Source organism: Miscanthus floridulus, chromosome 11, assembly GCF_019320115.1.
Source record: "Miscanthus floridulus cultivar M001 chromosome 11, ASM1932011v1, whole genome shotgun sequence".
Taxonomy (NCBI): Eukaryota; Viridiplantae; Streptophyta; class Magnoliopsida; order Poales; family Poaceae; genus Miscanthus; species Miscanthus floridulus.
The window spans coordinates 86,758,864-86,782,229 of record NC_089590.1 but is presented as its reverse complement, the minus strand read 5'-3'; the positions used below and the strand labels follow the sequence as shown (position 1 = coordinate 86,782,229).

Genomic DNA, 23,366 nt, shown 5'->3' with positions numbered 1-23,366 from the left:
CGGCGCGTGGTCCCGTACGGCAGTGAGAGTAGTTTGAATTCCTCCGTGGCACTGGAGGATTGCGCGAAGACGTACGCTACGATTACACGCTGGTGTACCCTGGTCGTTTGAAATGCTACTCTTAGACTGCTGAGTGGGCCAGACCCTTTGCGGGATCGCATCGCAGGGTAACGAGAAAAGATGGGTTTCGGTAGCAGTAGCTTTTCCGGGGTTAATGACGTGGCATGGGTCGGGCCAATAGCTCCTGCCGGCGTCCATCGGGACACTCATGTTGACCCATGGTTCTCCCACTGCCTGGTGGGTCCACGAGGATATGGGACACTTGTGTCAGTGGAAGTTTACAGAGCCGCACTGGCATCCGAGATTCGATCTAGCAGGATTCCGTCCGGCTACAGTTACACGGTTAGCGTACGTGCAGTACTGCCGGGTTGGTCGACGCGAGACACTGCCTCGCTGGGCCATGAATTCCTCGGGCCTATAGTTCGCCATGCAGCCCGAGCCCGTCGGCTCGACCTGAGGCCTGTTTTTTTGTCCGGCCCAAGCACGGCCCGGCATGGAGGCTAGCGGCCCTGAGCTGGCCCAGCCCGGAGGAGCAGGCCGTGCCTGGGCCTTACCCCAGGCACGTGGCCCGACCCGGCACGGCCTGCTACAGTCGAGCCAACCCGATAGCGGCCCAGCCAGCCGGCCCGCGCAGCGCAGCCCCCTCCCCAGTCCCCACGCGAACGCGGCCACGCCCGAACCCTATCCTCGCCAGTCGCCTCCCCACACGGCCTCCTCCTCCTCGGCTCCTCGCCTCCCCACGCGGCCACCTCCTCCTCGCCTCCCCACCTCATCTCTCCCTCCCTCGGTGGCCCTCCCTCTCCCTCCAACCACGCCGACGACCCTCCTCGCTCCCACCATGGCGGGCCCCTCCTCCCTCTCCCTCCAACCACGACGGCGCGGCTCGACCACGGCGGCGAGCGCGGCCTCGTCTCCCTCCAACCACGGTAGCGGTGTGACCAAGAGCAGGCGGCGCATCCACCGAGCTCGCAGCCCCGACGAGATCCGGATCCGACGGCTTCGGGAGATCCGGCGCGAGGAGGAGGACGACGACGAGATCCACGCGCAAGGAGGCAGTGTGGCGCTCCCCGACGGCGGATCCAGGGTGGTGGCGTCCCCGGCGGCGGATCGAGGGCGGGCGCGCTCACCGGTGGCGGATCTAGGGTTCAAGCGTGCGCAACCGTCTTCCTCCCCGCGCGCGGCGTCCCCACCTCCAGGGCGAGCGCGCCGGCGACGGCGGCCGCCTCCCGTGGCGCCCTACCTCCTACTCTCCCCTTCCCTCTCTCGTGGGCCTCGGGCTAGCACGGCCCGTGAAAATTGCCGTGCCTCGCGAGCCGGCCCGGCACGGAAATCGGCCCATAGGGCTATGCCTGGGCCGGAATCAAGTGGGTTGTTCGGCAGGACTGAAAAATAAACAAAAAATACTGTTCCGGCTGATTGTTGTGAGGAAAAAATATTGTTCTGTCTGAAATCACTGTTCATGTGAACAGTGATTTCTGGGTGCGTCGGCCAGCCCAGCCGAACGCACTGAAGGCCCGTGGGCCGGTGAGGCACGACCCGAAAGGCACGGTGTGCCGTGTCGACCCGTTGGCTATCGGGCCGTGCCGGGCCGGGCCAGCCCGTTGGCCATCTATACTCAGGCCCCAGCGACTGGTCATGCATTCCTAGTTCCCTTAGTACCCTTTTTACTTAGAGGAACAATTAGATTGTTCCTAATTCCATATTATAATATTAGAAAAAAACATCTAGCTCCTACTCAGTCCTTAGTCAATTTTTTTTTAGACCTCCAATGCCACTGACGTCTACTTTTAGTGTAACAAAAGCTACCAACAATATGAATTGTCCATTTAAACCTTATGATCAGTATGTTAAGGAAAAAAATTACAGTTGCCTGGAGTGCCACTCGAATATGTTCAATGTATATACTTGTGCAGTATGTTCAGCACTTGCCCAGGAAACAAAGTCAAACATAAAAACGATAAAGAAACAAGACACTGACCCAAACTTCTCTTTGCATTGTGATCACTGATCAGTCACACACCCTACCAGTACTGAAAAGACAAGACACAAAGCACAAGTTCACTTCTTGCTGTCTCGCTGATGCAACCACCGTTGATGACTTGTGTTGTCAAGCGACCATAGATGGATCATTTTGAGTGAAAAGCACAAAACGTTACAGTATGCCATGGTAACTTCAGGTGAAAACGAGAGATAGCAACCCTGGCAAAGCAAAATTCAGTGCAGCAACCATTATAGTATGCCAAGGCAATTTCAGAAGGAGGAACTATACAGAAACTACGTTTCTGCTGGTGACTAAAAGGTGAGTGTAGTGTGTACTTACTAGTAGTTTGTAGCAGCCATTACCCAAATGCTTTCGAGCATCAAGATTTCTTAAACTGAGCATCATCACAGATCTGCAGGCCAACCTTGCTGTCAAGATCACCGGCGACCATGGGGCAGCAACATCCAGCATTGCACGTGGGCCCAAGATTGAGCTATGTGAATGTGCGGCCTATTCGCTGGTTGGTTTCTGGGCTGATAAGCCCGGCTGATACTGGTTTATCGTGAGAGGAAAGCACTGTTGGCTGGCTGATAAGCCCTGACTGAAACCAATAAGCGAACGGGCCGGTGAACTACAACCATCTAGGGATTAGCTGAGCTTGTCATATCTTTCTTTTTTCAGGTGAGGCATCAACACTTAACAGAGGTAGTTATTGCAGCCTCGATGGGCTCGACCTAAAGCCCACACATAGGATGCCTGAATGGCTCGGCCCAGTACGCATTATGCTGGCCACTCCCACCAATTAGTACCACCTCGGTTTCTCAGTTCTAGAGCTTCACAGCACGACGTTACTTAAACAGGATCTGTTCTATAGGATCGTACCGCTACATCCTTGACTAAGGAGGCAAGCATGGGAGATAGTCATGAACTATGGGTGATTAAAGGCCAAGATTTAGCGTGATGCTCTGTCTGGTGCTGTAGAGAATCGTTTCCGGTCCCCATGTTTGGCTGGGGTGGCCTTACAGGTTGTATGACAGGCTTTCCTTTTTTGTTTTTCACGTTTTTTGCTTTGCTGCATTTGAAAACACATATGAGCAAAATATTCCAGCTGTTTTTCCACAACATTTGCTCTCATATTAAAATATACAGATCTCTTGATGGTTTTTGGCTTTCTGCCATTAATAATAGACCTTTTTTAGCTGTGCTGCATTTGAAGGGAATTTGAGCACAATATTCCTGTCAACATCTGTTTTTTTAGCTGTCCTCCTAATTATGGAGTAGTTCTTTTATGTACTGCCAGAACTAATTTCACTGCCAATCTTTAAAATACATTTGAACTTCAATGGCTACATAATTTTGCGCATAAGAGTAAGCACTAAGCAGCAGTAAGCCAATAACATAGGCATCTTCTTACATAACATGTATGTACGGCAGGAACGGATCATGCTACACAAAAAAATCCACATAAATACTCCGTGTATTTTTTTTAACTAACCTCTCTTTTAGGACCAATAACTTTAACTTAATCTAGGATACACTGATAACCCACAACATGCACCAATCCTTTGTGGGTAGTAATAAGTAACCCAAACAATGACGAAATGGAGCATGCATGCTGCAACAAACTAAATCTGCTTTTACATCCAGAACGCTTCAGGAGCAAAAGAATATTCATGCCTAGATACTACATGTGAGCATATGGACTGGTGATGCGTATTCCCTCCGTCCCAAAATAGATGTCATTCTCACTTCTTGAGAAGTCAAATACTTTTAACTTTGATCAAATATATAAAAAATATTAATATTTATAATATATTATTAGTATGATTAGGTAGATCATTGAATATACTTTCATATGTTGCACGTATTTTTTTACAAACTTACTCAAAGTTGAAAAAAATTTGAACCACACGCATCCCATAACGATTTCTATTTTGGGATGGAAGGAGTAGTTTGCAGGTCTCTCTTATGATTGTGCTTGAGGCCAAACATGGTGACATAGAGCCAGTAACCGTCCTGATCAACCAAGGAGCACTCCATATCTACCGCCTCTCGTACGCTCTCCACGAGATAGAACCTGCTTCCGCCTATATAAGCGAGGCACGAGATGCGGGGGGCGCGCGACGTGAGGCACGGACGAGGGTCTGCGGCGCGAGACGTGAGACGCGGGGGCAGGCGGGTTGGTCCTGTCCGGAAAGGACGGAAGCCCTGAGGGTATGATTATTGTTTTATTTTTGGTGCTTAATTTTCTTTTCTCCTATCATAACTCTAAATGGACAAATAATGATGTGCTTTATTTAGTTAAATTGCATTCTTTGTGGTATGTTTGCTATTACATTATGTGTACCGATTATTTTAAATGGATTTGATTATTTATCTTTTTCTATCAAAATGTTTATATTATTTTTATTTTGAAATTTAGGTTTTAACTAATTATATTTTCAAATGTGTTGTGATTAGAAAAGAATTTCTTTTCTTTTTTTATGAATTTAGTTATTTATTAGTTCTATCTGGCATGGACATGTATGGGCCCACAAGGTTTCCGATTGCCAATTTACCATGAGTTTAAGTCCCATACGGAGCTCACGGAGGTGCTTTTTTGTCCCAAGTACGTTCATTATGGAGTCAATTTGTAGCACGTTGAAGCTAACCATGAAAAAACGAAGCAAAGAAAAGGAAAGGGAGAAATCTGCCAAATAAAAGGAACATGTGATGAGTTAAAACTTAGCTTGACAGTTATACAAAATAAATCTCTACATAAAAGATGTCTTAAAGCAAAAACAAAAAATCAGAAACAAGATTGGAGAAGAGCAAGTTCTAGATCGAGTAGACATAGGGAGCCATGCTCTTGCCATCAGCTTCTGCACAACAAAGACAATGGTAGCGACAACATAGAACGAACTCAATGGGTGGCCAAATTTTTGTGCTTTGCCATGCTACGGATCCACCCATCATGGCCATAAATTTGGCGTTTGCGCTAGCCAAACACGCCTCGCCCATGGACCTCACCTGAAGTCACGACGGAGGGTCCCATGTAGAGAGATCGAAACCGACGAGTGGGCAAGATCAACACGTCTTGCCACCCCGCCATGCCTCCTGCGACGGGCCTTGGCCTTGAGGCTAGGCTTTGGCAGAAAGCGTTACGAGCTTAATTATAGTGGTTGTGGCGGACAAGTCCTGCTTGCGGTGGAACGCGTTTGGAGGCTGGCCCATCTTCACTAGCCATAAGCCTAGTGCCGGAACTGCCTTTACGAACACATGATAGTATAAAACTAAAGTAATAATATACTTAGGCTTAAACATTTATGTGCTTTGCGATGAGAAAAAATCTACTAAAATTGTATTTTAATTCAATACATACAAACTTAATAGGACATTATTATATTATTATCGGCATTGACTTATATATATTATGAATGTCATGGTCATTATAAAATAAATTATAACTTTTAATTATAGAAAAGGTAAAACATAAACAGAAATATACCATTTTCATTATCATTTTATATAAATGTTTAATAGTTTTTTTTCTTCGGTTGCAATACACAAGCATATTTGCTAGTAAATATAAATTATTGCTTTTTTTTTCTAAACACGTATGGCGTTTCGGCTAGTGGCTAGTGTGACAGACAAGATTATTGGATCAATTGGCTTCTTGGCCCTCTTCGCATCCTGTAGGTGATAGGAGGCGATTTTATTGCCGAAGTGATAGATAGCCTCCACCGCGCTCTCGATGCCGCGAGGTAAGAAATTTGGAGAAGAAGAGAGATAGTGGTCACTATGGTCATTTCATATGCCAAAATAATGAACAAAGAAAATAAACACATGTCAGAAATAGAAAATATGAAGAAGTCAAGCAATATAATGTTTCGAAACGTAGCGCAGATTTCTCAAATTCAGCTGTACATCGTAAAATCGACTGAGTTTTTTTGTTGTGCGGAAAGGTTGACAGTAGGGTTTACCGATGGACCGGTCCGTGCAACTCTGGTTCTACCATGGGAATCAGATTGTCGAACTTTGGCTTCCTGAACTTTTCTCTGCAGTTGATCGTCGTAGCCATCATTTTAGATCTAACCGTGAGACTCTAAAACTATGGACCTAACCAATTTAACAGGCCTTCGGGTGCCCCATCTTAGCCCACAGGAGACTTCTTCCTCGTTCCCCTGCAGCGACTGTACGGTCGGTCGCCTCGGTTGCCGTTGCGGACTCCCTTCCCCTGCGCACTTGTACGGTGTCGCCTCCGCCGCCGCCGTTGCAGGTTGCCCGTCCTTCACCGAGTTCTCCAAAATCGAGAGTCGCGTCAAACGCAAGAATCGCGCCAAAAAGAAAACATTGTTAGTTCGCGAAATTTGGGCTACGTAACTCGTTTCTTATTGCAAAGTGTCCAAAGAAAGCTACAACGTCGTCTCGCAATTTCCCACCAAACTGTGCAATTAGTTTTTTTTTTCGTCTACATTTAATACTCCATGCACGGGCCGCAAACATTCGATGCGACATGTACTGTAGCAACTTTTTGGATTTTGGGGTGAAACTAAACAAGGGCTGAAACAGGCCGTGCTCTTGTTGGGCCAAAGCCCAGCGTGTAGAGCAGGGCAGCGCATATCTTGCTCACCGTCCGATCCGAGCGAGTGGTCAGATTCCACGCGACTGCAGAGGAAAGAAGCCAAAGTTAGACGATCTGACCGCGCCGCGTCGTCTCTTCTTTCGCCTATCCCCGTCACTCGCACTCCCAACGCAGCGCCCACTAGGGTTTAAAACTTCCCCCCGATCCGCCTCGCCCCCGGCGCCGTCTCCCGCCGCCAGACCACCGCCCCCACACCCAGCCGGAGACGAAGATGATGGGGCTCGGCTCAATGGCGGGCTACGGGATCCAGTCGATGCTCAAGGAGGGCCACCGCCACCTCTCCGGGCTCGAGGAGGCTGTGCTCAAGAACATCGACGCCTGCCGCGAGCTCTCTGCCATCACGCGCACCTCCCTCGGCCCCAACGGTGAGTCGTGCTCCGCGTGCGGGTTATGGGCTCGGGTGGTGGCTACTGGAGTGAAAAGGGATCTGGAGCGAGATGAGCGTGCTCGGTCTTCGGTGGCGTAGCGTGAGGCCGCCGGATTGAGCTGTTGGGGGGAGTGGGCAGGGAGTGAGGGGGATCTGGAGCGAGGAGTCGTCTAGTTGGAGCTTATTGGGATACGGTGACAAGGCTGATGAATGTTTGGGTAGTGTGCGGCGCTTTGTACACTGGCGTGCCGTTTGAAATCACATTTAGCCTTGTACAATGTTTGGATCACGAGCAATTAGTTTGTCTAGTACTACTAGTATTCTGCACTACTACTAGTCTTCTGCATTATATAAATCGCATCTGACTAAATTTTACTTAGATGCTGAAACCTTCCAGTGATCGATTGCTTGATGTTGTAGTTCTATTTGTTTTCTTTATGTAGGAATGAACAAGATGGTTATCAATCACTTGGACAAGCTGTTTGTCACAAACGATGCTACCACCATCGTGAATGAGCTCGAGGTTCAGCACCCGGCTGCTAAGATCCTGGTACTGGCTGGCAGGGCTCAGCAGGAGGAGATTGGGGATGGAGCCAATCTCACCATATCATTCGCCGGCGAACTGCTTGGGAAGGCTGAGGAGCTCATCAGGATGGGCTTGCATCCGAGTGAGATCATCATTGGCTACACCAAAGCCATCAACAAGGTGACTTGCCCCCCTGACCCCCATAGGCTTTTGTAGCATTGAAACATGCAATCTGATAGCAGGCTCTTTGTGCTTTTGTCTTTGGTATGCAGACGATTGAGATCTTGGAGGATCTTGTTGAGAAAGGCTCAGAGAACATGGACGTAAGAAACAAGGAGGAGGTTGTGTTGAGGATGAGATCCGCTGTCGCAAGCAAACAGTTTGGCCAGGAGGATGTACTGTGCCCTCTTGTGGCTGATGTAAGCTAATCCATACAAGCTTATAGGGAGCTTTGCCTTTTTTACCCTCAGACGTCATACTGATATCAACTGATAGTGGGTTTGTTGTATCCTTTTTTAGGCCTGCATTCAAGTTTGCCCCAAAAATCCTGCAAACTTTAATGTCGACAATGTTAGAGTGGCTAAGCTGCTTGGAGGTGGTTTGCACAATTCTTCTGTGGTCCGTGGGATGGTTCTGAAAAATGATGCTGTTGGTAGCATCAAAAGGGTGGAGAAGGCAAAGGTAAGCTCAAAAGGCTACTCTTCATTCACATTGCACACTGGTTATACCTGTGAAAGTTCTATACCCTTCTTTTTTATTGATTTTGATTTTTTTAATGAAATGGGCAATGGATGGAGCTCTAAATATTATTTTCACAAGGTTACGAGTATTTGTTGTTGGAAGCTTAAGGATAATCAGTTACTCATGTGTTCATTGTTTGTATATTTTGTTACTGTCAAGTGAATCATGTATGCTTATGTAGCATTACATCACTCATAAAGCCCTGGCAAACCAATTCCTACTTAAAGCGGTTACGGCACAGCACATTTCATTTGCTTGTGTTATGCTCAGTGCTATTGTAATCTTTTCTGTTTCTTAAAAATCACACTTCATAGAACAGTATTTTTATTAATTTCTGTCTTTCTAGTTCACACTGCTGCTAAGGGCAATGAATGGGTAGGAACTATGATTTTAATTAAATGGGCAGTTATATGTTATAACATGGTGCTAGAAATTCAATATGCACAGGAATCCTAACCAATTACAGCACAGTACCCATCTTTTTCTGTATGTTTTCTGGCAGTGTTTCTTTCTGAATTCTAAAACCAATCAATATTCAGATTGCAGTATTTGCTGGTGGTGTCGATACCTCAGCAACTGAAACAAAGGGAACCGTGTTGATTCATTCCGCTGAGCAGGTATGTTCTTACTCTGAGATTTTTTTTTTTTACTTCTGTTAAAGTCATCCCTACTTTTACTATGCTCATGAAGGTTTGAGTGTTGCAAAGCTGTTTAGTTGGCTTTGTGTGTTTTATGTTATGTAGACGTGCATTCAACAGTACATTCCTTTTTCATAATCTGTGGATTGATTTCTTATGGATACGCTGAACTTAAAAACGGAGCACATGATTTTTCTTTGCTTCTGTAGCGCATTGCAAGCTGTAATCTACAAAATCATATGTTGGAATCTATAATACATATGCTTTTGCAGCTAGAAAATTATGCTAAGACCGAGGAAGCTAAGGTGGAGGAGCTTATCAAAGCTGTCGCTGACTCAGGTGCCAAGGTTATTGTCAGTGGAGCTGCAGTTGGTGACATGGCACTACATTTCTGTGAACGTTACAAGTGAGTTTTGTTTTTCATGTGTTCTGAACTGAATATATTACCTGAATTCTCTGTGCAGTATTGATCTTTGTTGAAAATTCCTTTTAGACTGGAGCATTATCATGTTATATTTTCTCCAAAATTGAGGACTGTATGGATGTGTGGCTGTTGACCTTTTTGATAGCAGTTACTTACTGATGTTCTGTTTGCAGACTGATGGTTCTGAAAATCAGCTCGAAGTTTGAACTGAGAAGATTCTGCCGTACTACTGGGGCTATTGCAATTGTACGTTCTGATTTTTCAGATGTATTTGTTCCTGTGTTGTAGTAGCATACTTATTCTGATTTTGGATTTTTGTTTTCTTTTGAAATATAGTTGAAACTTAGCCAACCCAATGCGGACGAACTAGGATATGCAGACTCTGTTTCCGTTGAAGAAATTGGTGGTACTCGAGTATGTTCTACCCCCTTTGTGCTTTTACAGAAGATCTATCTTTATGCTTCCTCGCCAACATTCATTTTATTTTGTTTTTTATTTATAAGGTTACTGTCGTCAAGAACGAAGAAGGTGGAAATTCAGTGGCTACTGTTGTCTTGAGAGGCAGTACTGACAGTATACTAGATGATCTTGAAAGAGCTGTTGATGATGGCGTCAATACGTACAAGGTATATCTGTATTGTGTGGTATCTAAAATAGTTGTGACCTAACTCTTTTATTGTATTGTAACATCCATGTCTGTTTAGCTAATCTATCCGAGTTCTCACTTTTTTGTTTCTGCTAGTCAATGTGCAGGGACAGTAGGATAATTCCTGGTGCTGCTGCAACAGAAATAGAGCTGGCAAAGAGATTGAAGGAGTTCTCATTGAAGGAAACAGGGTAAGTTTGTTTTTACCATGAATAATTAATAACTTCTCATGTACAGGGTAAGAGTACATCTGCTTTCAATATGAGCAGGGTTAACCCTTTGTAAAAAAAAAGTCAATTTATGTTCCCTCAATCATTTGTTGGTTGCTGTTAATAATTGTACAGGTTGGACCAGTATGCCATTGCAAAATTTGCTGAAAGCTTTGAAATGGTTCCAAGAACCCTGGCAGAAAATGCTGGACTTAGCGCAATGGAGATAATATCCTCTCTTTATGCTGAGCATGCTAGTGGCAATGTGAAAGTTGGCATTGACCTGGAGGAAGGTGCCTGCAAGGACATCTCGACCTTAAAAATATGGGACCTCTATGTCACAAAGTAAGTCGATCAGATGTAGGCATCATGTGTAAGCTGGTTTAAGAATGTTTTCGATCTTTTGTGGTAATTGAACATGTGCTCATTGGATGTGGAAAATGCTTGCACCATTGTCAGTCTACATACGCTTGTCCTCAAATTGGGGCATGGGTTTGCACATCTTGTGTGGCAGTTTAAGCTGCTTATGATGATCCCTTAGCAGATTTCTGACTTTGCTTGTTTTGCTGTACAGGTTTTTTGCCCTAAAATACTCTGCCGATGCTGCATGCACTGTGCTACGGGTTGACCAGGTATGACTCCAAGCTTACGTTCTAAATTCTTTTTGATGCTTGCGTTTCATAGGAGCACATGGTAATATTTGAATAAATATGAACTGTTCAGATCATCATGGCCAAGCCGGCAGGAGGTCCAAGAAGAGATGCCCAGCCTGGTGGTGGGATGGACGAGGATTAGTTTTGATTGTGATTGTTTTCTTTGTATCACGTATGCGAGGTTTCAGAGCAGAGAACATCCTATCTTATCTAGGCTTTGGTTCTGTAGAAGGTTTTGGGTGCCTGGAGTTCACGTTTGGAAGGGTTGCACAGCCGTGCTGATATCGCATGGGGAATTTGCATGTTCTTTCCTGGTGTATTGCAGTGCTGATGTATCAAATGATTAATTCCAGGGTTTGTTCCTTCAGTTCGTCACACCAACTGAGCTCATGTGAGAGTGTTACTTTAGTTCTATCTGAAAGAGTGAAAAGTTGTCTCGATGGATATTGTTTTGGGTAACGTTGAATGCAGTCCTTTGCTCCCATGGTGAGCATTCTTGTATGTGTGGCTAGACAGATTGGCAAATGGAACGAGTCTAGGATGGTAGTTGGTGAAGGATCAACCATTTCCATCCATCACTACGAACTGAAAGCAGCATACGTCAACATCAACCAATGCTCGATGGGGATTACTTTGTCGCATTTGTCTGTACAACTGTACCCCTGCTTGATTTTGATTGTCCCCTTAATTTTTTCAATTATGTGATTTCGCCAGTACTATATCAAACTTAAGGTTGAGTTTGCCCCTGTTCATTAGGACTTGATGTTTTGTCATATGTTGGACACCTGTTGGTAGACTCTACCTCTACCTCTGGTTACCCCCGACTCTAAGCCAGAGCCTTGGGTATCCCATTAGCCTAGCCGGCGCGTAGGGCTTAAATTCTTCTAAACACTTTCTGTTATTCCCGTAAACTCGTATTTCTGTTATGAAAGTAATGGAAATGGGAAGGTTTCTCGGTTGGAAATGTTGTGGATTCAGCTATAGAATGATTATTAGTTTGTACCGCTTGCGCATTTGCCACTATATTTTTTATTATTTTGCTCTAAGGAATCCCGAAAGGGCTGACGTCCGATGGGTGGTATTGCCCATTTTTTATTATCAAACGTTTGCACAATTTTGATAGATGTCAAAAGAATCTTAACAAAACTTAAACAAATCTTGCGTACATTTTAAATTTGAGCATGATGAGTTTATGACTAAGTTTTGCACATGCATTAAAGCATGGCAACCAACATAAAAAGTGCAAATGGCTAGATCACCACAAGGTTATGAAATGTTAAGATAACGTCCAGACATACTAAGTCTAACGCTATAATATGAGGTTGTTTAGTTGCATGGCTTATTCCTAACCTAGCTAAGATTGTCATCTAAAAAAAAAACTAGCTAAGATTAGCCTAGCTAGAGATAGAGAGGCTAACACAAGCGAGTATTGTGTTTGGTTATGGGACTTACGGGCTAAGGTTTTCGGAGCAGCCTTACCATGCGACGACTCCAACGGAGTCGTGAAAATGTAGTTTCTTCCAGCTCCCCATAAACTTGGCACAAATTATAATAAAACTATCACCGGAAGCTAAAGTCATTTTTAATCAAACGCTTTTCAAAAGGGCTTCGTGTCCACTAGAGAAGCTACTCCACAAGAGGAGCCGTCCTTTACGAGGAGCTACAGACTTGCCAAAACTGGCTTTAAAGCTAGTCTCCTCTACCCAAGTCTTGTTTGGTTGGGTGGCTTTGCATAGTGTTTAATATTCTAGCAACATCTCCCATGAAATGGCGACATCTCCTCTTAAATTATTTTATGTGGGCCATCCACAAAATTATAGGGTTTTATTGGACAATGGTCCATCCATCTCCTATATTTGTTAGTGAAAGAATATATAAGAAATAGTATACAAAGTAGAAAACTATCAATAGAAAAATAGTATACAAGTATTATGTACAATATACATAAAATATCTATAGAAAATAATAAATTGTAACAATCTATGTACTTAGCTCAGAGTCGGAAAATAAGTTGACAATTAGTGACAAACCAAGTCAGCAGAGGATGAGAGCAAGGAGACGAGTGTTGGCGAACGATGGTGGATAGGACATGGGAGCTAATACCGGAAGGTGGGGGTGGCTGCCGATGCGGTGGACTAATTGGAGTGGTGAATATTGGCTTTGTGACCTTGGGTATTTTGGTTATTTTCCATGTAGATAATAGACAAAAAAGAAAAATAATGAATAAAATGTAATTTTGCATAATAACCGGTATGGCTATATTTAAAATGGCAATTATGCTAATCTAACTTTTTGATTAAAACATTGCGAAGCCACCTGACAGCAGTGGCACAAATCCAAATCCCTCTGAGAGCATCTCAACTATTCATTCAATACCTCCCTCTGTTCCCGTATTCCCGTAGAATAGTCCTGGGTGACTATATACTTTTTCCTTGCTTAAATAGTCCTCCAATACATCTTTATTTTTTGGTGTCTACTAACATTACCTCCATCTTCCCTCAAACAAAGAGAGAGCATGGTCTCCCCCAAGCGTCAATAGCATGGGGCCCAACAACTATTACTTTTCAGCTATCTTTTTTCCTACACAAATGTGGGGTTCACCTTTCATATGGGTACCAGGCTATAGCAACTGCTTGAATCTATACTAGTATATATGTATCTTTTCAGTCCTCCCTCACTTCACCACTCTTCTTCCGCTAGTGTTGCACCACTCATGGCATGGTCTAACCCGCCAAACCCGAGCCCATGCGTGTCGCAATAGGGCTCGAGCCACGCAAGCACGTGGCTCATCTTCACCTTTCTTAGGGCTTGCTTGGTTGGACTACAAAATTTATCAAACCAAAGATTTGGTAATCAAAAGTTGCCAAAAGTTAGGCAAAAAATATTTGCCACAAATTTGGCAAGCTAAGTGTGAGGTATTGGCAAATTTTAACAACAAACCAAATAGAGGCAAAAAAAAACTTGGCTTTCACAACCAAATTTTGGCTATCAGACAATAAGACTCTATAAACAATAGCTATGCATAATAGCCACCTATTTAAGCCGAGTTAGCGTATAATTATTTTTGGAGTAAAGTCCACCAGCGCCCAGCAGTCCTCGAACCTGTTCGACCATCCCGGTCCATAAACTCACAAATCGACCATTTAAGTCCCCAAACTTGTTTATATAAATTTATTGTTCATATAAGGGTAATGGTAGATATATTATGAGACTTTTTATAAATATAAATTATTGCTTACTATGTTTTTTTTTTCTAAACACGTACCGCGTCTCTACTAGTGGCTAGCGTGACAGACAAAATTATTGGGTCGATTGGCTTCTTGGCCCTCTTCACATAGGATGCGATTTTATTGCCCAAGCGATAGATAGCCTCCACCGCGCTCTCCTCCTAGATGCTGCGAGGTAAGAAATTTGGAGAAAAAGACAGATAGAGGCAAGGTCACTATTGTCATTTCATATGCCAAAATAATGAAAAAAATAAAACATATCAGAAATAGAAAATATGAAGAAGTCAAGCAATATAATGTTTCGAATGTAGCGCAAATTTCTCAAATTCAGCTGTACATCCTAAAATCGACTGAGTTTTTGTTGTGCAGAAAAGGTCGTTAATCGGCTCCACAAGTCGAAAGCGATTTTATTTGGTCATCTGGAACCCTTCGGTCCACATATGATCTGTGGCCTCCTGGTTGGGCCTGGGATGGATGGACCTCAATCCGCCTTACATCACATTTCACGTGTGTTAGAGCATTTCCAAGACTACCCAATATTTTCTTCCTAAAAATATGAAGTTTTATTACCCCTAAAAATGTATTGGAAGAAATAAAGAAGATTATCTCCAAGAGTTTCTAATAATCTATCTCTAATCTAATAATAAAGAGGCAAAATTTCTGTTTTTTTACCATTATTTTGGTCCGACCTCCCTAACTAATTGTACGCGTTTTTATAGTAGTGGATATGGAACAGCCATGAAAAAAAAACAAATTGTATCTGGACTAGGACTCGAACACAGCACGCCCGTCTGTCTCGTGGGGTCCTGGTCGCCTCTGTCCACCCCACACGACCAAAAAAAACAAGAATGGAAAAGATGAGAAGAAAACTATGAATCCACGCGGCTCTAAATCGAATTGAAGAAGAATTCGAAATCTATATCTATAAATTTCAGCCCATCCATCGATCCCAACGAGAAGAAAAAGATTGGCAATGGAACCGTACGGCCTAGAGGACCCAATTTACTTCCACAATAATAAAAGTCAACATCTTGAATTGTGACCGATCTAGGATTGTTTTTTGTGTCCGATCAAGTGATCCGGAACATCTAGAAGGACACCTCCCTCTACTTAACTTCGTGTGTAGACGGTGGAAGTCGAGTACAATTTATATAAGTACCATGTTTTTTTCCCCTTTGATGTTCGCGTGAGTCCAGTTATGATTTATGTGCGTCCGTTGTCCGGGTTCGTGTCCGGAGATCGGCGCTTTTGGTTTAATTTTGTAAGTAGTTTTTTTTCCCCTTGGAACAGATAACCGGAAGCAATAACGAGTGCAATTTTGGCTTTACACGATTTTTTTCTACCGTTTTTTTCTCAATGTACACGTACGTTGCGTACATGGTTTCTGATTTGCAGCAATTTTTTTGCTTTTGTTTTTTCTCCAACGTACTTACATGGTTTCCGATTTGTTTAGTAATTCTCTGCTTTTATTTTTTCTCAAACGTACGTACATGTTGATTTCGTAATTGTTCCCCTACCGAGGATCAACACTTTTGGTTACTTTTTCTCATGTGAAACAGGTAAGGTAAGCCGGAAGCAATGAGAAAATTTTTGGTATGCAACTGTTTGTTTTTAATGGAAACTAAAAAATAATGTTGGTCCCTTCTTGTTTTAAGTTTCATTGATATCACACCACTCAATGCCATGTCCTAGACGTCCAAACCCACTCACGATGCGTTGTGGACATGTGGTTGTTGCTTACTTTAATCTTTGTGTTAAACTCATAATAGATATACACACAATATCATCGATTTTAGTTGAGTTAATTTATTCTTAATTTCTCATACTTAGCCTTTATTAAAGCCTTGGATTTAGTTGATTTAAGGTTGGACCAAGCTCATTTAAATTCTACAAAAATAGCTAACTTATTATCAACCTTGACATGCCACCATATGTTCCCGTTGCAACGCACGAGCATATATTGCTAGTCTACTCCTAAAATATAGAAGATAATTTTACATCAGAAATCATATATTATTTCTAAATTATCCTAACCACTTTTATATATTCTTTCTCTCTTGTATATTTACATCAGGAACCCTTTCGTACTCTTTATTCTTTCAACGCCCTTTCACCTTTAGATTGGCCGACAAACACACGCGGAAGAGAGAAGATACGCGTGACTCGGAGGTGACTTTTTTCAAGTTCTAAAAGATTAGGAGGATGGATTAGGAGTTGTTGGAGAGAGGTTTTTCTGATCTTGCTAAATGGGACTCGAAACATCGGTCGTTTGTAGATTTGACACTGGACCCACATTCATAGACATAGATGGACCCACTTGTCATCTAATCGAGTGTCATCATAATCAAGGACTCAATGTTTCGAGTATTATTTTTGCAATTTTTTCGAAATGATGTAGAGAACTCTTGAAGATGCTCTTATTTGCCCAAATTTAACGGCTCACTGGGGTTTATTGGTTGGCCGGTCCATGCAACTCTCCTCTTTAACTAGAGTAGTAGGTATCTCACTCGCAATTGCTAAGTTTGCCTGAAACATCAGAAAAACGCAGTCCAACAGCTTCGTCGTCTCCCTCTCTAAAATAGCTCGTACGCAGAGTCTCTCGAACTGGCCTCGCTCGCCATCCGGGGTGGCCCGGCGACTCCCGCTTCGGCCTCGCTCTTCCCGTGCTCGCTCCTTCTCCTTTTGCCGTGATGTGCCGACCTTCACGGTGTCCTAATCCAACATCTGGACGAGGATTAGGATGTCGCCTACCGATCCTGACGGCGGCAGCGCGTCCCTCACCAGAGCCCAGAGGGAGTGGAGGGTGTATACGGCATTGTCCACCATGCCCGACTCTGGGTCGGCCATGAGGTCCACCTGCAGGGGCCGCACGGCTCCGGTCTCCATGGTGCGCGTTGCCGGTTCTCGCGCGTGCCGCTGCAGAGCGCCAGAGCTACAGACCGCTGCACCTTTTCCGCGCGTGCATTTTCTCCTTTGCGCCGCCCCTCGCCAAGATCTAAAATACTACGCCGCGCGCGGACACCATCTTCCTTGTCCTTCGAACGTGCGGAGGCAGAGCGAGCACAACTCCTCCGTCACTCCGTGTGTGCGCTACCGCCGGACGACGCCTCGTCGCCGGTAGCCGATGCGGCTGGCGCGGCATCGGCGGCTTCTGGTGTCTGTCCTGTGCCCCTCGAGCGCCTGGTACGACGCTGCACACAGAGCACTCGTACTGGCTCGCTTTGCTGGCCGCTATAGCCGCGCTCGGTCTCCTGAAGAACCTAAAGAAACATCACCGGATGCAGACCGCAGACCTTGAGGGCATGTTCGTTTAAAATTATCAGCCGGTTTATTTTTCTCTCGCAACAAATCAACTTAGCTTAGCCAGCTTTAATACCTGCTTCAATCCTTGCCTTGGTCTTCTTGGATTAATCTAGAAGCAGTAGATGCACACGATGAAGAATCCGTAGATGAACCTGTATAGCACTGAGCTGCAACCATAGCCAGGCCAAGCCCCTCAGTACGGTGACCGGCCGGTGCCCAACAGCCCAAGCGACGAACAGCAAGGCGCTGCACGGTGACTAGCCGTAGCCGGTGCCCAAGGTGCTGATATGTGGGTTCAAAAAATAGCTAGCCTGATTTAAGCCCCTTTAGCACGGCTTATCCAAAACGGCTTCATCGGTGAAGTCAGAAAAACTTATTTTTCCTGGCTTCTGGTTCATTTTAACCTTGACTTATAAAACGGCTTCACGCTACAGTACTTCGATTTGCGCAAAATAGATAAAGCTAAAGCCGGCATAAGCCATGTCAAAGAGACCCTTATAGATTCTACTGCAGACGGTACGTATTTTGAGAGTCTAAATAGTTTTAGCTTAGAGATCTAAATTTACGTATACTCTTGGAGTTGCTCTTAGGTTCTACCGCGTGACCGCGCCGCCTCAGTCTCGTCTTTCACCAACCCCCGCATCCTCCCGTCAAGCAAACCCTAGAATTGAGCACACACATTACCCAGAGTCAGGAGCAGATGGGCGAGATGCCTTGATGCGGGAGGAGATCAGTACCTTCTACGATTCAGAGGACAGCGAAGACGACCATTATTTGGACGACCCGATCAAGTACGATTTGTCAGTGTGGCTGGCAGAACTTGATGATGCCACCGACGATGTTCCTCAAATCCCGCCAGCATTCATAGTCTATTGCCGAGGTAAGAATTCGCCCACGGGGGATCTAGGTTTTTTATTTGTGGATCTGCTAAATTCACCCGGGTGTTTGGGTCTTCCCCCAAACGATTTTATCTTAGATTGTCCTCCCCATCTCTGTCGAGCTCCACGGCAAGGATGAGGTTGTTCGGGGAGAGGGATAACGGCCAGTGCTACCCTTTTTGGGCTAGTTCGGATAGTAGTTATTGTTGTTGTTGTTGTTGTTGTTGTTTTTTAGCCTTGTATTGCTAGGCTGAAACCATCACTGTTTTGTATTTTCGGCCTGTAATTTGGACGGTGCTTCAGTATATGATTACTATTGGATCTGATTAGTATTTATGCGTTGCCCCCATGTTCAGATCTTCTTGAGAAAGGATGGGGATGGCAAAGGCTGGTGCCTTACTGTCATGGTAATGTTGATTGGACCACTTTTAAGGAATATCTCAAAGAATATTTTATCCAGAATGCCGGTGAAGTTGCCACTCTTTGTGCGAATAAGAAGCCTGAGAAAGATAAGGACTATTTTTGCCGCATTACTGGTGGTGTTAAGGTCAAAGACAAAAACATTCATAGCCACAATGTTTCTGGTTTTATCCAGGGTGTTGTAGCTGATATGGTAATGTCCTCCTGCCTCTGCAAAACTTTCTGTTGCCTATTATAATTGATTTTTGATCCAGTTGCTAATTAGCACCCTTCCACCAATGCACCGTCTAGTGTATAGAAATCGAGAACAACTTTCGCTTCATTCATCATCACCTATTCACCTTCTCACTGCTGAAGATATCATTCTGAGCCAGAAGATCGAGGAGTGTGCAAATTATGTGATCCAATCAGCGGGTGTTTATGCTAATGCAGCAGCAGCCTTAGTGGTATGCCTGTTACAAATTGGACCGAACTGTGGCTTTCCTGTCAATTATTATTTGATGTTTGCTAACTTTTCCCCTCCAATTTTGAAGTGTATCGTGAAGGAGACTGGCTTGTTATCTGACCTGTTTGACTAAGTTCGACACCACTGGAATGGTCAACTTGAGCAAAAAGGTCAGGCAGTCTGCCTATGAACTTATGCTCTATGAAGGGCCTGAATCTGCTGCCGCTGCAGGTGCCATGCTGGTATGTTCCTGTCCTTACTAAGACAACTCTGCCTGGTTAATTTTTCTTGTTTATTCTTTTATGCTGATAAGCCCCTCACCAATTACAAAATGTTTTAAAGGGTTTAGCGAAGGAGGCTAAGTTCTTGTGATACGTGCTGAGTCGAGAAGACAGATTCATGTACCGGGATTATTATTGCTGTCATGATATTCGAAGAGAGACGGTAGCAGCTTTGGATACGCTTTTGCAAGAAACTTCTAATTATGGGCTTTAGTTGTTGCCAAACCAGAGAAGCCTCGAGGGTATGGTCTTAATAAATAAGTTTTTATTGTTCGGAATTGTTGCTGCATCAAATTAGTGCCATTTAAATATCCTCTGCCATTGGTGTGTTCAGCACTGTTGGTTATCTGAACTACGCTTCTGATAATGGTGATGTGAATGTTGCTTCAGCTGTTTCCGAATCAGAGAAACCTCAAGGGTATGTTCTTAATAATAAATAAGTTTTTCTTTCTTGGAATTATTGCTGCTGATTTGTGACATTTGCTATTGGTGGGTTCAGCACTGTTGTGGATCTGAAATGCACTTCTGATAATGTTGATGTGAATGGCGCTTCCGCTGGTGCCAAATCAGAGAAGCCTGAAGGGTATGGTCTTAATAATAAATATTTTTTTCTTGTTTTGAGTTTTGATGCATTAAATTGGGTGACATCTAAAGTTCGCTGCTAATTGGTGTGTTCAGCACTGTTGGGTATCTAAATTGCGAAGTTTCGGATTCAATGGAACGATCTAAAGGGGATCTCAATGATTGCTGTGAAATGGACCGTAATGCCAAGGTAGGAGTAGTGAAACAAGGCTTTATCTCTAGCTCCTCTGATTTATTCTTTGTTTCTTGTGTGGATGTCCTCGTTAACATGACTGTTTATTGAAGTTCGGCTTCACAATCAACAAGGATCATAAGCTTGAAGGGGAGCATTTGGATGCATCTTACTTATGGAAGGTTAGTGGAGAGGTGAATGAGAATATTTTCATCAAATTAGACCATCTTGTATATGCAATGCCTTATGTTTTGAAATGGGCAGAACTGAAGCTAATGAATTAAGATGCATGATATAGTAACAAATCTGGCCACCGCCACTAGCTCTTTATGTATGCTTTAGACTTGTCATTCACATTTCTTGTATTGTCTTGTACATGCCTTTGATTTTCAAATATGTTTGGCTCTGTTTGACATTAGTGCAATATTCTCTTTGCTTTTATCATTACTGTTTGTGCCTGACATCTAACATGACTATTTTTTTTGAAATAGTGCTCACCAAGGTTCAAACAGCGGATGACATTCTAGAAAAAAAGTATCATTAGATTCTTCGTTAATTATATGTTCATAGTATATCTATTTGATGTCATAAATCTTTGTAATTTTCTCTATAATTTTGGTCAAACTTTAAATATTCTGACTCTCCAAGAAAGTTAGAATGACTTATAATTTGGGACGGAGGGAGTACTAGATAGCTAGCTAGTTAGAGAAGGATCTTGTAAAGGTAAATATGTTAATTGCTTATTAATTAAATATAGTATGTTTATGAAAAAACATCAACTAGGATCCATGTCAAATAGAGCATCCGAATGAAACGCTCTGTGCAACATCTATTTCTTTACTGTCTTTGACCCTAATTATGATCCCAACTTCATTCCTTTTATTTATCCGTGTTATATCATTCGAGTAATCTTATCCCCACCTTCTTAAGTCGTGTTCCAACTGAACGGACCCATATTCGGATATTGCAAAGTACATGGCAATGCTTAGGCTGGCTACCAATTCAAGGATGATGAGTAGGATATTCACTGCATGGTCTGAGGGAGTTCTTTATGCTGTGCGGTTACCGCCTTGCCACTGTAGGTCTCGTTCCTGAGATGAAATTCACTGTTCTCAGTGTGGGCTATGACACTATCCCATAATGATCAAGGGATGAAACCAACTTTTACATAACTCAGCAGTTCCTTTGTATACTTGCAGACGTTGGTGACGATCTGTTTGTTGTTAGTTCTCATGAGCACAGAAACTGATAAAGTAATAATGTTGTTAGTTCTCATGAGCACAGAAACTGATAAAGTAATAATTTACGCAGGGATTCTGGGGTTATAAAATGGGTGAAGCCCTCAAGCCTCGGTGGAAGAGCCAGAACTAATTTCAGTGCCAATCTTTAGATTACATTTGAACTTCAATTGCTACATGATTTTGCCAGCAGTATATCTTATCGTAGTTGCTAAAACACGGTAACATATAGGCATTTTTCTTACACAACATGTGTATGTATGAAAGTGACCGGAATGGATCGTGCAACACAAAATCCACATAAATGTATTTTTTTAATTAACCTCTCTTGTAGGACCAATAACTTATAGTCTAGGACACACTGATAACCCACAGCATGCACGCAACCCAAACAATGACGAAATGTAGAGGATGCAAGCTGCAACAAACCAAATCCGCTTCTACATCCAGAATGCTTCAGGAGCAAAAGAATATTCATGCCTAGATACTAAGTAGGAGCGTCTGGACTGGTGATGCGCGGTTTGCAGCTCTCTCTTCTGATTGTGCCTGAGGCCAAACATGGTGACATGAAGCCAGTAAGCGTCCTGGTCAACCAAGGAGCACTCCATATCCACTCCATCTCGTATCACGCTCTCAATAAAGACAGAACCTGCTGCTGCCCATATAGGTGAGGGAAGCACTCAGGTGATCCAGCTGCATTATTCGAGTCAGGCTACGGCTGCGGGAGGCAACTCGGCAGGAACAGACGTGCCCGTCCCGATGAAGGCCAACCCACCGATCCAGGTCGGCGTCGAAGTAGCCCTGGCCAACGAACGGCAACGCCCACTCCCCGTGCCACCTCCACACGCAGCTCTCGGTGTCGAACGAGAAGGTACCCACGTGAAGGCCCGGGCTCTCCCTGTACGCGGTGGTCATGAAGATGGTGCGGCCGTCTGGGTGCACGGCGTGGGAGGTGACGAACTGGTTGTGGCTGAACGTCGGTGGTGGTGCCGGGAGCGATTTCCAGGACCAGCCCTCGGTCTTCGGACGCTGCAGCAGCTCGTCCAGTCCGTTGGGATTGGGATCCCACGACATCGCCTCCAGGGAGTGCTGCTTCTGCTTGTCGGAGAAGCGGTGCGACAGGGCGTAGAGCGTCCCGCCGACGGGCACGGCGATGCCGGAGTCGCATGGTAGCGTCTGAGCGGGGGCGTGTGGACCGACGGATAATCCGTCTGTCCTGGTGTCCTAGACGAGGGCGCAACGCTGGTTCGTGAAGACGAAGATCTTGCTGCCCAGGGCGGCGAAGAACGTGCCCTCGTGGGGCACGGTGCCGGCTGGTGACTCTATACGCAGGGCCGGAGACCCAGGGAGGGAGGCGTCCTGCCGGTCGCCGGAATCGGAGTGGAAGCTGTCTGCGTCGATCCTGTGGATCGTGAACCCTCTGCTCCAGTCGTCCAACAACAGATAGAGGTGCTTCCGCCGCACGGGCCGCGACCGCGACCTCTTCTTGTCACCGCCATCCCCTTGGTGTTCGCCGTCATGCACCCGACGCTTAGACATCCCTAGCGGTTGGAGTGCTCGTGGATAGATCTGCTAATGCAAACCCCCACTATTATTAGGAATTCAATAGAGGAAAAACCAAATCGGATTCCGAAGTTGATACGCAATCGATATCTGAGGAGAGGGAAGAGGAGTCGGATTCGCTGATTTATACTATACGAGAGGCTGTGTGTACCTGGCCGCCGGCTGATCAGAGCAGCTCAGCGGGGCCGAGGCGGTCGATCTACCCGTGTTTTCTCTCTAATCTTATAGGCCATAGATGTAATCGATGCACTATTTCAACAGGCCAACCTCTCTGGCGCGGGCGTCCAAGCCTCGGCGCTGCGCCGCCGCTGGGCCGTGAGGTCGCGGGCCCGCGGCAGTCTGGCACTGGCACGGCCTCAGGATTCTGGTTCTACGGCACTGAACCGCT

General features: G+C 44.6%; 2 protein-coding genes across 2 annotated transcripts; both read left to right on the top strand.

The window, feature by feature from the left end:
* Nucleotides 1–6,748: 6,748 nt before the first annotated feature.
* LOC136493743 (T-complex protein 1 subunit theta-like) lies at nt 6,749–11,309 on the top strand. Its single transcript, XM_066489890.1, has 13 exons — nt 6,749–7,030; nt 7,476–7,738; nt 7,831–7,977; nt 8,078–8,239; nt 8,839–8,916; nt 9,210–9,343; nt 9,535–9,607; nt 9,698–9,775; nt 9,865–9,987; nt 10,104–10,198; nt 10,352–10,561; nt 10,791–10,848; nt 10,940–11,309. Exons 1-13 carry the CDS (start codon nt 6,877–6,879, stop codon nt 11,009–11,011), a joined length of 1,647 nt encoding a protein of 548 aa, XP_066345987.1. The 5' UTR covers nt 6,749–6,876; the 3' UTR covers nt 11,012–11,309.
* Nucleotides 11,310–17,954: 6,645 nt separating this feature from the next.
* On the top strand, nt 17,955–19,623 carry LOC136492355 (uncharacterized). The gene is made up of 5 exons (XM_066488404.1): nt 17,955–18,279; nt 18,634–18,890; nt 18,952–19,143; nt 19,241–19,384; nt 19,485–19,623. Exons 1-5 carry the CDS (start codon nt 18,117–18,119, stop codon nt 19,512–19,514), a joined length of 786 nt encoding a protein of 261 aa, XP_066344501.1. The 5' UTR covers nt 17,955–18,116; the 3' UTR covers nt 19,515–19,623.
* The last annotated feature ends 3,743 nt before the right edge of the window (nt 19,624–23,366 follow it).

Coding starts and splice junctions, on each gene's coding strand:
- LOC136493743 (XM_066489890.1), top strand. CDS start 6,877: ATGATGGGGCTCGGCTCAATGGCGGGCTACGGGATCCAGTCGATGCTC. Junction 7,739..7,830: donor ACACCAAAGCCATCAACAAG/GTGACTTGCCCC, acceptor TTTGGTATGCAG/ACGATTGAGATCTTGGAGGA. Junction 9,988..10,103: donor ATGGCGTCAATACGTACAAG/GTATATCTGTAT, acceptor TGTTTCTGCTAG/TCAATGTGCAGGGACAGTAG.
- LOC136492355 (XM_066488404.1), top strand. CDS start 18,117: ATGCGGGAGGAGATCAGTACCTTCTACGATTCAGAGGACAGCGAAGAC. Junction 18,280..18,633: donor ATTCATAGTCTATTGCCGAG/GTAAGAATTCGC, acceptor CCCCATGTTCAG/ATCTTCTTGAGAAAGGATGG. Junction 19,385..19,484: donor CCGCTGCAGGTGCCATGCTG/GTATGTTCCTGT, acceptor AATGTTTTAAAG/GGTTTAGCGAAGGAGGCTAA.